Consider the following 14,329-nt stretch of genomic DNA (forward strand, 5'->3'; position numbering starts at 1 on the left):
GTATACTGTGATGTAAAATCCACAAAGGTAGCCTGTAATTATAACCCTAGAGTTGTAACAGAGCCACATCTCTATGTGATAGTATGGCATATCATGCCACATGGCAAACTTAGCTCTGCTATGTGCAGTATATACAGTACACTATATGGACAAAAGTATTGAGACATTTTGAATTTAGGTGTCTCATTCAGTCCCATTGCCACAGGTGTATAAAATAAAGCACCTAGCCATGCAGTCTGCCTTTACAAAAATTTGTGAAAGAATGGGTCGTTCTAAAGAGTTCACTGAATTTGAGCATCGTATCGTAATAGATATACCACCTTCAACTGTTAATTGTAATATTGCAAAGTAGAAGCTTTCAGGATCCACAGCAACTCCGCCAATAAGTGGCAGACCACGTAAAGTTACAGAGCGGGGTCGAGGAGTGCTGAGGTGCATAGTGTATAAAAGTCACCAGCGTTCTGCTGACTCTTTAACTGCAGAGTTCCAAATCTCCTCTGCCATTAACATCCGCACAAAAACTGCGCACCGGGAGCATTATGGTATGGGAACCAGCCTTACATCACCAAGCACTTTGCCAAGCATCGGATTGATTTTTGTAAAGCACTCCGCCACTGGACTCTGGAGCAGTAGGATCACGTTCTGTGGAGTGACGAATCACCCTTCTCTATCTGGCAGTCTGATGGATGAGTCTGAGTATGGTAAATGCCAGGAAAAAGTTAGCTACCTGACTGCATTGTGCCAACTATAATGTTTGGTGGAGGACGGATAATGCTATGGGGTTGTTTTTCAGGGGTTAGCCTCGACCCCTTAGTTCCAGTGGAGGAAAATCTTAATGCTTCAGCATATGAAAATATTTTGGACAATTGTATGTTTCCAACTTTGTGGGAATAGTTTGGGGTAGACCCTTTTCTGTTCCAGTATGACTGTGCCCCAGTGCACAAAGCAAGGTCCATACAGGCAAGGTTGGGTGGTGTGGAAGAACTTGACACCTTCAAAGCACAGAGCCTTGACCTCAAACCCATCAAATACCTTTGGGATAAACTAGAATGGAGATTGTGAGTCCAACATCAATGTCTGACCTTACAAATGATCTTCTGCATGAATAGGGAAAAATTCCTAGGGACACTCAAATATCTTGTAGAAAGCCTTCCCAGAAGAGTGGAAGCTATTTTAGCTGCAAAGAGGGGATGAACTCCATATTGATGCTTATGGATTTAGAATGGGATGTCATAAAAGCTCCTGTAGGTGTAATGTGTAGATGTCCCAATACTTATACCATATGGTGTAGACCAAGACATTGAATTGAATTGTACTCAGAGCATATATAATATTTTATTGGTTGAGCCCTGAGTTATACCATGAACAAGCGTCTTGTAATTTCATAGGCCCTGTACAATAATGTTTCATAAATGGGTCTTATTTTGTAAGTGCCGAGTTTACAAAATTACTTACTTGAATTTTCCCAGCCAAGAGTCAGCAATGATAGCCCCAAGGATTGGAGTCAGGTAGCATATGGCAACAAAGGTGTGATAAATCACAGTGGAGAGGTTGTCATCCCAATGTAGAAAGTATTTAAAGTACAAAACCAACACCGCTACAAAGAGAAGATAAGGAGACCAGATATTTCTTAGATTAGCTCTAATTAAACATTACGTTTTGGATAATTGTTGTATTAAGTACGGTAGTCCATTGACATTTGCCATTGCCAAGTGACCGTAGCTGTCATATTGCCTTGATTTTGGCCTTTTACAGAATTTATACTAGAAGAAAAATGTACTTAAATGTTATACTTTACCTCGCATTCCATAGTAGGAGAATCTTTCACAAAACTCATTGATGACGATAAAGAAGATGCTTATAGGGTAGCCAAAGCATCCCGGCTGTTAAAGGTAATAAAAAAAAAATCAGCGTAAGATCTCACGTATATGGCTTTATGTCGGCTCCATTCAAGTTCCAGGTCTATGGGGCATATTATAACTCCAAATGCTTTTAATTTCATATGGAACTTTTTTCTCTCTGATTCATTCAAATTATGCCACATTCCTTCCAATGCTGTATTATAGATACATTCTTTTCTTGAGGCTTTGCTCGTACGAAAGAATACCTCTGTAATATGGTTCCGTATAGAGGCACCATATGATTGCATATGGAGAAGAGAACTCTGCCATCAGATAGGGTCCCTGCACATGTCATAGCTTTCGGGCGAATGCACATTGCGCAGATGAAGCCAAGGACAGCATACCTTGCTTCACTGCGCAATGCACATGCCCCCGATGCTGCTGGGTTCATCTCCGTGTTCTTTTACTACCTAATGTCGAACAGCCGGTTTTGACATGGGCAGGTTCGGAACACTAAACCCCAGCTGCATTACCATATGTTGGTAGTTTAGTGGCCCCAGACCTAGTCACAGCTTCCCCTTAAAGCAGACACTTGGATGCATGGTTTTAACCGATCAGGGAGGATTTGTGCCAGGGAGACAGGCTAGAGATGCCACTAGACAGGTGATTGAGGTCGCTTGAACCAGTGTATTCCTGTAATTGGATGCAGAGAAGGCGTTTGACAGGGCATATGACTCTTGAAAAGTTTGGTTTTCCAAGGGTTGATGCTGAAGGCTGTATTGTCCTTATATACAGCACCTCGTACCATAGTGTGTTATAAAGGGTTTTCATCTAAGCCATTCCCTATTTATAAATCCACCAGGTAAGGCTACCCAGTGTTTCCTTCGATTTTTAATATGGTGATTATTAGGGAATGGCTTAGATGAAAACCCTTTATAAGACACTATGGTACAAGGTGCTGTATACCCTTTGGTATTAGCAGTGCAGGTAACATAGAATATTGTAGGTATACCTATAGCTATGGATTAAAAGTCGTATATAACAAATTTATATGCAAATGATAATAACATCTCCTGTTCGGATCCACAAGGCTTTATTTCTCATATAGAGCAAATTATTAGTAGTTATTCAGGAGTGTGGTCATATAATATTAACAAGCAAGAGTGCCAAATTCTTCCTAATAACCTATGGCACACTAACAAGTTAAAGGGGTTTTCCAGCCACTAAAAATTGATGGCCTATCCTGCGGTCATTTAAAGGGGATCCTTACTTTTTCCTGCAACTGTATAAAGAGGTAATATGCATGTCGATCAAGACTAAATGAACATATATGGAAAAAAAAAATCGAAATGACATGCCAGCCATGAATTCTCATTGGAGGAATGGAAGAGAGCTGTAAAATGCACTGAACAATACATCTATTATATTAATCAAACTGAGCTCTCTAAGCAAATACAATTAAGATGGCATCATTCCCCTGCCAGATTGGCGGAGTTTGTACCAAACTACACTAAGTTCTGGTGGAAAGAATGTGGTGAATAGGGAGATCTGACGCGCAATTGGTGGAATTGGGATGATATTAAAAATTTTGGTTAGACATATTCACCATAATTACGAGAGTTTGTAAAAAGTGTAATTTCATCAAACACAGATGATTCCCTTTTCAAAGGATATATTCTTAGAGTAGTCTAGCCTTCATATTTGTCAACCTGCATATGTTTGTACGTGCTTAAGTATATTGATATAGAAGTATGGGTATACGTTCCTTTCTCCCCCCTTTTTGACCAAAGAGAACCCTTTGGCACCAAGCCTTGAGTTTGTGTGGATAGGTTTCAATCAGCTTTGCACTACAATTTATTTTACGCTTGCCACACAGCTTATTTTTGAAGTTTGAGGTGGATGTCTTCCTTCAAAATATCTTCCTTGTCACAGTTCTGTTGCATACAGCAGCAGGTTTTCCTCCAGGATTTCCCTGTATTTTGCTGACTTGATTTTACTGTTTCATTTCTTAAACCTCTCAAGTCCTACTGCAGAAAAGCACCCCATAACACAATGGTTTACGGTGGAGATGGGGTGTGGCGTTTGTGTGTGTGTGTAGTGTTCAGTGTTTGGTTTAGGTTATACAGAATTTCTTCACCAAAAAGTTCCGTTTTAGTGACCTCAGACGATATAACCCTTTTCCACTTGATTTCAGAGTGTTCCATATGTCCCTGTTAACAGGGAGTATTTTTTGCAGGCAGAAAAAATCTGCCCCAAAATTCCTTCAGGGATGTTCTCGTGGCATTTATTGGCATTTATTGGCATTGAGTGCCACGGGCAGAAAACACTGCAAATAAAGTTTTTTCTGTCTTTCCATTGATTTAAATGGGCGGTCAGAGGCGGAACTGCAGCAAGAAAGGACATGCCACTTTTCTTTTCCGCTTTTAGCCTCCGCCTCCCACTGAAATCAACGGAAGGCGGTTTTCGGCCGTTTGTTGGTGCTAATTCCGATGGGGGCTAAGGGTCAAAATCAGCTCCAACAAACCCTGTGTGACCTGGGCTTATGAAAGTTTGCAAAATAATGCAACATGTTTTAAGCTTTTAACACCGTCACGGTTGTCATAGGTCTCTCAATGTCCATCCTAACAGGTCATTCATTTTATGAGGAAGGATGCTATAGATATATTTACAGTTGCTCTATATTCATAGATTTATGATTGATTTAGTTGTACTCCCACTGATATTCAGTGATTTGTAAATAGGCACAGTAAATATAGAGGGGAATATACCATAAAGGGGTGAAGACTGAGGCCTCATGCTCACGACCGTGCCTGTAATCACGGTCCGCGATTACGGGCACGGCCGGCTGCGGACAGTCATCCGCATTTGCGGGCCGTGCTCCCATTATAAAGTATAGGAGCACGGTCCGTAAAATAAAAAAATAGGACATGTCCTATTTTATATGGATGCTTTCTACGGCCCAGACACCTTCCCATAAATATACAGGAAGATGTCCGTGGGCCATAGAAATAAATGGAACACTATTTTGATCCGCAATTATAGTCCGTAAATGAAAAGAATAATCAAGTTGACAGGTGAAAAAGAAAAAAAATTGTCTTATTTTATATAGTTCTATTCAAAAAATGACAAAAAATATAATTAAAGATTATTTCAAATTGATGTAAGAAAACTTAAAATATATCCACGCTTATTAGAGTAAATAAAATAAGTATATTGCTTTAAATAAACTTACTACTGATTTTTCGCCCCTCCCTGTTAAGAAAAAAAAAAGACAAATATTTATATTTGCATATCCATATAATATTAAATTAACACCTTCAAAAATTAGGCTTTGTGCACATCTGTGTCAGGACTCCGTTCATGGGTTCTGTATGAGCTTTCCTTCAGGGGAGTCCATGAACGGAATCCAAACTGAAACAAACGGAAACCATAGGTTTTCGTTTGCATCACCATTGATTTTAATGGTGACAGATCCGGTGCAAATAGTTTCTGTTTGTCACCGTCATGTAAGGGTTCCGTCGTTTTGACGGAATGAATAGCGCAGTCGACTACCATCATGATTCTGTCAAAACGCCGAAACCCTTACACAACGGTGACAAACGGAAACCATTTGCACCGGATCCGTCACCATTGAAATCAATGGTGATGCAAACGGAAATCTATGGTTACCATTTGTTTCAGTTTGGATTCCGTTCATGGGTTCCCCTGACGGAAAGCTCCGACGGAACCCACGAACGGAGTCCTGACACAGATGTGAATGAAGCCCTAAACTGGTAAAAGACATAATGAAATACATGGCACCCATTTGTAAAAAGAACATGTATTTATCTAGAGTTATAAATACAGCTGCTATCCTCATCCTACTCCTAATCACTGAATATGATTTATACAAAAGATAAAATAAAATGGGTATAGCTAGGGCTACACGCGACTTTGGCCACGACAAATGTATGAGCCATACTATACCTCTGCACTGGATTTTTTTCAGAGATTCCCATAGTGAATCGTCCCTAGTGCCCCAGCTTGTTTCTGTATAGCCGGCCTCCTGGGAATTGGCGATTAACTTTCTGCCGGAATTCCCTGTGAAATCTAGATTTCACCCCTTCTACATTGAAAATGGGTGAAATCTGCAGTAAACATCCAGAACAGAGTGAGTATGCTGTGAATTTGATAATCCAAACCATGCTTTGATTTCGATGTAGAAAATGTTCAACAGTATGTGGATGAGATTTTTTAAATCTCATCCAATTACCTGCAACAGTCTTCAGCTGCGGATTTTACACCCGCACATCCGGATGGAAAATTTCCAACAAATCGCGTGCAGGGGGCTTAATAAGGATACAAATCAATTTACAAATATGTTCCCTGATCAATTTCACAATCCATGGAAATTGCCTTGGTTGGAATTACCAAAGTGTTATCTCTTAGAGGAGCAATCACATGCACTTTGAGTTTCAAGTACGCACAGTAAACATTTTTAAAGTTCATAGCAAATTGCGTAACGGCTAGAATCTTTGTTCTGTAATTTATGGCAATAAAATATGAGTCTAAAATTGGCAAATATAATATGCTTCATTTTGCACCATTTGAGTATGTACGTGTTGACAGATCATAGAGATAGTTGGATGCATGTGTCTCCTTTTTACGAATCACTGCGCATGCTGCTCTTGTTTTCCTATTTTTTGATCTACAGCTCTTTAGATTATGGCTTCCTTATTTCGGCTTCCTAGAGCCAATATAAGCATAAACGTTAGTCATGTGATGATTTTATTTTGCTGGTTTCTGGCCCTCAGTGAATGAATTTATGCATTCAGATGGATATTATTTGAAGATATAACCTATCAATGCTGCCAATCTCTTATTAATTGAGTAGTAGGGATATAGAGCCTGCTCTCTTTTTAGATAGGCATCTAAATATACTTAGAAAAATAAGACACTGTTTACACTGGCGCCATGGCGTTCACATTTTAATGTATCTAAAACAGAAATGACAGATTAGTTAAGATTTATTAGGATCTGTATTTTAGACATCTATTCTAGCCTTGCGAGCTAGTATTTAAAACTCAACAGAAACCTGACAGAATAGAAATAACGCAGGTGTAAACAGAACCTAAACTTTAGACAACTGTAAGGCTGGGTTCACACGACCTGGGTTCACAGACTTAATGGAGGCTTTTCACGCCTCGAATCTGTCATTTTACTCGTCGCTGTCAAAAGACGGCGCGTAAAATTACAGCCTCGTCAAAAGAAGTGCAGGACACTTCTTGGGACGTTTTTGGAGCTGTTTTCTCATAGACTCTATTGAAAACAGCCCCAAAAACAGCCGTAAAAACGCCGCGAATTACGAGAGTTGCTCAAAAAACGTCTGAAAATCAGGGGCTGTTTTCCCTTGAAAACAGCTCCGTATTTTGAGACGTTTTTGACTGCGTGTGAACATACCCTAATGGGGACAGAACATTCATCATTAAGGTTTTCTCTATAAGGGTATGTTTACACATAGAGTCAAAAACGTCTCAAAATACGGAGCTGTTTTCAAGGGAAAACAGCGCCTGATTTTCAGACGTTTTTTGAGCAAGGCTGGGTTCACACAACCTATTTTCAGACGTAAACGAGGCGTATTATGCCTGTCAAACGACGACGCGTAAATGGACTGCCTCGGCAAAGAAGTGCAGGACACTTCTTTGCCACATAATTTGAGCTGTTCTTCATTGAACTCAATGAAGCACAGCTCAAGATTTACGAGCGTCTCAGACGGCTCGCAAAATGCGAGGAGGAGCATTTACGTGTGAAACGAGGCAGCTGTTAACAGTCTGTCTTTTCACACGTAAATGCCTCTCATCGTGTGAACATACCCCAACTCGCGTTTTTCGCTGCGTTTTTTATGGTCGTTTTTGGAGCTGTTTTCATTGGAGTCTATGAGAAAACGGCTCCAAAAACGTCCCAAGAAGTGTCCTGCACTTCTTTTGACGAGGCTGTAATGTTACGAGCCGTCTTTTGACAGCGACGCGAAAAATGACAGGTCGTCGGCACAGTACATCGTAAGACCCATTGAAAGTAATGGGCAGATGTTTGCCGACGTATTGGAGGCGTTTTTTCAGACGTAATTCAGGGCGTAAAACGCCTCCTATACGTCTGAAAATAGGTCGTGTGAACCCAGCCTAAGGGTATGTTCACACGTACACGTTCGATACGCCTGAAATTACGGAGCTGTTTTCAGGAGAAAACAGCTCCTGAATTTCAGACGTAATGGCAAGTGCAGGCGTTTTTCGCAGCGTCCATTACGGTCGTAATTGGAGCTGTTTTGCTATGGAGTCAATGGAAAACGGCTCCAATTACGTCCCAAGAAGTGACAGGCGTCATTTGACCGCGGCATGTAAAAAAAATGACTGTCGGCACAGAACATGGTAAAGCCCATTCAAATGAATGAGCAGATGTTTGCCGGCGCTTTGGAGCCGTATTTTCGGACGTAATTCTAGGTTAAAACGCCCGAATTACGTAAATAGGGTGTGTGAACCCAGCCTTACACTTGTGTGTACTTTGGATCTTAATTCTTTTCTACAAATTTCTTATTTCAACAACCACCGTCTACCTTGTTTTCTTGACAAGACGAATCAAAGGTTTTGCATAAACTAAACAGCAATACAGCAAGTAAACCCAAACATTCCACATCTTCATGGAACAGTTATGACATAAAATAGGTTCTAGATTAGGAGTCTTCTGTATGTCTGTTTTCCAAAGTGAATATTATACATTCATCGGATATTATCCAATTGAGTTATCGTGTGCGTATTTTTTTGCATCCTAAAGAGGTTCTCCACCATTTTATTTAACCCAAATATGGCTAATATGGTAGTATGGTTTAAAACCTTCTTAGCATCTTGTCTCTGCACTCCAATTCTCTAATAAGCTGGATACTTAATTTATAAACTGAGACATGGGTCTCAGTTATTTTTTATTTTTTTATCTGATCTGGCTTCAGAATTTATTTTGGAGTCCGGTTTGGTATCTGAATTTATTTGTTTTCGTCTGATATGGGGTCTGAGTTTATACTGGGCTCTGGTCTGGGGTCTGAATTAATTTAGGGGTCTATCATCTGGACTGGGGTCTGATTAAGTTAAGGGTCTAGCGTCAGGTCTTGGATTTTGGAATCAATAAATTTTGGGGTGCAAATTAATTTAGGGAACTGGGTTCTGAATTAATTTAGGCTTCTAAGATATTAATTAATGTAGGAGTCTAGGGTCTGAATTAATTTAGGGATCTGATCTGGGGTATGTATATATTTTGAGATCTGTGGTTTTCCCCATCCTGCATTTTCTACTTATGTGACTGACAGTGTGTATGGTACCTGGTCCCAGCATGCTCTGATCATTTGTCAGGTTATGTTGGGAGTTTCACCCGCGACTTGGCCAGCATGTGTGCCCTCACTTTTACATGGAACTGGTAAATACTCAGGGAGAGGGGGGGGGGGGGTGAAGTATTTAAAAGCTTTCTATGGGTCCCAGCACTTTCTGGTTGCACTCCTGGTGACTAGATAATGCTTTAATTGAAGGCCGGCTTTAAAGTGCGGAATAATACTTACCTCTCTTGCTGACAGAATTGATCTCCCTGTAAGATGTCTTTATTATTTTCAACAATAACACAGCACATATCCACCATTGACTTGTAGTTCATTCAGTTTGAATTGGTGTCATATGGTGGTCTTGTTATTTCCCTTAAAAGAACCCTCTGGGTAAAACTGATGCACTGAGCTTTGCCTAGTGCAGGGTCTGAGGGGGTGGTGCATGACACAGGGATTCTCTCCTTAGTGTATTATTGAGTCTATATTGCATGCACCACCCCCACTGGGTCTGCACTTGGTATAACACAGTGTGGGAGTCAATGGGTGACGTATGCAATGGCGGATCATCATGGCATTTTGGGTGGCCGCCCAGGGCCTGCTGCTGCAGGGAGGGCCCATGGCCGCCCAAAGTACACTGCAGATTTGTCTAGTTTGTGCAGCGATTTTGCCACGAATGGCAAAAACCGCCACAAAGCTGCATTGTGTATATCCTGCTAAATTATCTGCAGACATAAGGTCTTGTGACCTTCTTGTTACTGTTTAGAGACCTGCTGGTCACATGACCGCAGGTCCTACAACAGCAGCAAGATTCCATAGAGAAGACTGTGAGGTGAGCTGCTAGGTAAGAATAAGGGGATGGATTGGTTTAATGAGTCTGTATTTAGGGGGTCTGGTCTGGGGTCTGTATTAGTTTAAGGGGTCTGGTGTCTGTATTTAGTGGGTCTGGTCTGGGGTCTGTATATAAGGGGTCTGTATTTAGGGGGTCTGGTCTGGGGTCTATATTAGTTTAAGGGATCCGGGGTCGGGTACTTAGAAGTCTGGTCTGGGGTCTGTATATTTAGGGGGTCTGGTCTAGGATCTGTATATTTAGGGGTTTGGTCTGGGGTCTGTATTAGTTTAAGGGGTCTGGAGTCTGTACTTAAGGCGTATGGTCTGGGTCTGTATTTAGGGGTCTGGTCTGGGGTCTGTATTAGTTTAAGGGTCTGTATGTAGGGGGTCAGGGGTCTATTAGTTTAGGGGGTCTGTTCTGGGGTCTGTATTAGTTTAGGAAGTCAGGTCTAGTGTCATTATTAGTTTAGGGGGTCAAGTCTGGGGTCTGTATTTAGGGGTCTGGTCCGAGGTCTGTATTTAGGGTGTTTGTTCTGGGGTCTGTATTTATTCAGGGTGCTTGATCTGGGATCTGTATTTATTTAGGGGGTCTGATCTGGGGACTACAATAGTTTAGAAGGTATGGGGTCTGTATGTATTCTAGGATCTGGTCTGGGGTCCGAATTTATTAGTCTTAGTAAAAGGGGTTGTCCGGGCACATGGATAGGTCACCAGTATGAAAAACCGGTCCATGCCTGGACAACCCCTTTAATGCATGGTCCTGGGCCTTGGTGTCTTAAATCTTGTGTTTCTATAGAGGCTGGAAATGGCTGCAGAAGCAAGGAGAAAATATGTCTCATCAGGAGAAGTCGCCATACTGGTCGGGGTCAGATGGAAAAGAAAAGAGAACGACTCCCATCATATAAGACATCACTTGTGAGTCACTGGATCTATGGGGTATCTGTCCCCTCTCCTTACATGTCTGTTGTAGGAAATCCTTGTATTCCACATAAAGTCTTTGTGTACCCAGGACTAATAGACAAATGCGTGTTACCATTCCCATTGTCAGGAGGATGTGTCCCTACACAGTGTTATACTGTCAGCGATGGTTGGAGACTGTCAGTATGTAGGGACACAGCCCTTTGACGAGTGGAATCGTAACACCCATTTGTCAATGCTCGCACAGAAAGTTGGTGTTCACTATAAACACGGCGGAGCGGCGGTGGGGAAGGGGGGCCCAAGCTTGTGGAACAGCCCACGGCCCATGGTCTACTTAATCCGCCACTGGATGTATGCCACTGTATGACTTTACAGTGTCATACGTAGTAGCCTTCCGTCAGCGAGCCTCCAATGAATAGCAAAAACAAGATGTAAACAGAGCCTAAGCCAAACAGCAGCAAAAATTCTGCCGTTTTGAAAAACCGTGGCCTTTTCATAATGGGCCTCAGTATTTTCACTATATATACACAGAACTGCTCTACTAAATAAATTTTATAGGTATTTATCAAGATGCAGAGAGAAACTTCACTATGTATTGGTCACACATGTGCATTTATTTTTATAATTTTAGGTGTTAAATGTAATTTGTGTTCTAGCAGATATATTTATGTACTTGTGCAATTTTAAAACAGATATCCTAAAAACATAATCTTAAATGGTTATAAAGTCTGTATTTGGATCACAAAAGTCCAATCAAAAAGCATCAAATTCTGCATACTGATATGCAAACAATTATCAAATGTGATTGTAAGCTCCTGCGATTAATGGTATAGTTGCATGAAAAAGTAAGTGAACCCTTTGGAATTACCTGGATTTCTGCATTGATTACTAATAAAATATTGTGTGATTGTTATTGAAGTGACAATTATAGACATTTTCACCCAGAATGTGTCCGTTGCGTAAAACGCACTGCATGTCCTATATTGGTGCGTTTTTCACGCACCCATTGACTTCAATAGGCAATAGGTGCGAGAAAAACGCACCAATATAGGACATGCAGTGAATTTTACGCAACAGACACACGCTGCGTGAAAACTCCTGCATGTGTGAACGGCCCCATTGAAATCAATGGGTCCGTGTGCTGCGCGTGATTTCCCTGCGCAGCACACGGACGTTATTCACATTCGTCTGAATGAGCCCTAAACATCCGCAGTGCAAGGAGAAAAAGAAAGTGAACCCATGAATTTAATTACCTATAAATATTAACCTCCACCAAACATTTCCTGTAGCTGCAAATAAGATTTGCACAATGCTGAGGTGGAATTTTTCCACCTGCCAATGTGTTTCAGTTCATCAATATTTCTGGGATGCCTTGCGTTCACAGCCCCCTTCAGGTCATGCCACAGCATCTCGATGGATTAAGGTTTGGACACTCTGACTTGGCCATTCCAAAACACAAATCTTCTTCTTTTTCAACCATTCTTCAGTTTATTTACCTGTGTGCTTTGCGTCACTGTCTTGTTGTATATCTTCAGCTTGGGGTCATGATCTGCTGCCCTTACATTCTCCAGTAAAATGTTTTGGTACACCTTTGAATTAATTGTTCCCCCAATGATCGCAAGGTGTTCAGGTGCTAAGGCAGCAAAACAGCCACAAACCCTGATGGCTCCATCCACCAAGCTTCACAGTTGGGATGAGGTTGAGTTATTGGTGTGCAGTGTTTTTTTTCCTCCAAACAGCGTTGAGCATTTGTGCTAAAAATTCCACTTTTCTCTCATCTATTCATAGAACATTTTCCCAGAAGTATGGTGGAAGATCCAGGTGGTGTTGGCAAACTTGAGATAAGTCGCAATGTTTTTTTTGGCCAGCAGTGGCTTCCTTCATAGTGTCCTTCCTTGAACACCATTCTTGTTCAGTGTTTTTCTAATAGTGGACCGGTTTTTGTAGTTCCCTAGTAGGTATTTTGCTGTTACCCTTTTTTCTCACCTCTTTCAGGATTGCCCATTGTGTTCTTGGAGTGATCTTAACAGGATGTCCACTCTTAGGCTGGGTTCACACTACCTATTTTCAGACGTAAACGAGGCGAATTATGCCTCGTTTTACGTCTGAAAATAGGGCTACAATACGTCGGCAAACATCTGCCCATTCATTTGAATGGGTTTGCCAACGTACTGTGCAGACGACCTGTCATTTACGCGTCGTCGTTTGACAGCTGTCAAACGACGACGCGTAAAATGACTGCCTCGGCAAAGAGGTGCAGGACACTTCTTTGCAAAGTAATTTGAGCCATTCTTCATTGAAGTCAATGAAGAGCAGCTCAAGATTACAAACGTCAAAGACGCCTCGCATATTACGAGGAGGAGCTTTTACGTCTGAAACGAGGCAGTTGTTTTCTACTGAAAACAGTCTGTCTTTTCAGACGTAAAAGCCTCTCATCGTGTGCACATACCCTTAGGGAGAGTGGCAACAGTCCTGATTTTCAGTCCAGCTCCATGTGTCTCTATAACACGTCTTCTGAGGTTTTCTGCAAGTTGTTTGCCTTGAAGCATGGTTCACACTAAACAATCTTTCTTGAGAAGAACTGATTAGTTAGTAACCAGGCTTTGTGTGACTTTATTTAATGGGCAAAGCACCTGTGAAACCCACACTTCCAATCTCATCTTCTTACTTTAAACACCTCTTGTCAATTGGGGAAGTCATTAACACAGAGGTTCACTTATTTTTTTCTCCCTGCACTGTCAATGGTTACTTAATGTGTACAATGAAATAAATGAACAGTACAAACTGTTTATGTGTTATTAGTTTAGGTAGATTGTGTTTGTCTATCATTGTGACTTAGATAACAATCAGATCACATTACATTAGTAATCAATTCAGAAATCCACGTGATTCCACTTTATCTTGCAACTCTAGTGGTGAACGATATGTTTATGACAGCAAACAAAGTAAAAAGCTAAAACAAAATGAATTGCTCAAATACTAGAAGTTACATTACATTTCTGGGTTAGTACCGTGCAATTAAATATACACAACTGTCAATTATAATGATGTGATAATGAACATTATTAATGACATTACAGGTACGTGCATTGAGGTAAGTAGCTACATACCCATGGTGCCTGGTGACTGATTGTTGATGTATCCTTTGGAGACAGGGAAGGATGTCCTGTTGGAGTCCTTTCTTTTAAAGTCCCTGCAATTGGCTGTGGACCAGCATTAGGTACTCATTACAATGGTACAGCAGCCGCTCTCCTACTCTGTTTTGTTTTAAATAGAAGGGCGTCATACGGAGCTCCTCCTCTTACCAGGCACTGGCTGGAGGGCACAGTCCAGGGGTTGATTAACTACTGTGCGAAGGAAGATGAGGATGGAGAACACTGCAATCAAATCTGTGTGCAACAGC

General features: G+C 41.2%; 1 protein-coding gene across 1 annotated transcript in view; it reads right to left on the bottom strand.

Moving 5' to 3' along the window:
- SLC15A1 (solute carrier family 15 member 1) overlaps positions 1 to 14,112 on the bottom strand; it is a 53,714-nt gene extending 39,602 nt beyond the window's left edge. The window contains exons 1-4 of the mRNA XM_075850276.1: positions 14,037 to 14,112; positions 5,074 to 5,093; positions 1,799 to 1,883; positions 1,456 to 1,597 (exon numbers count right to left, since the gene is read on the bottom strand). Of these exons, the coding sequence (XP_075706391.1) occupies positions 1,456 to 1,597; positions 1,799 to 1,883; positions 5,074 to 5,093; positions 14,037 to 14,040 (251 nt within the window). The 5' untranslated portion in view covers positions 14,041 to 14,112. The remainder of the gene's footprint in view (positions 1 to 1,455; positions 1,598 to 1,798; positions 1,884 to 5,073; positions 5,094 to 14,036) is intronic.
- Positions 14,113 to 14,329: the final 217 nt, after the last annotated feature.

This window comes from Rhinoderma darwinii, chromosome 2, assembly GCF_050947455.1.
Source record: "Rhinoderma darwinii isolate aRhiDar2 chromosome 2, aRhiDar2.hap1, whole genome shotgun sequence".
Lineage (NCBI taxonomy): Eukaryota > Metazoa > Chordata > Amphibia > Anura > Rhinodermatidae > Rhinoderma > Rhinoderma darwinii.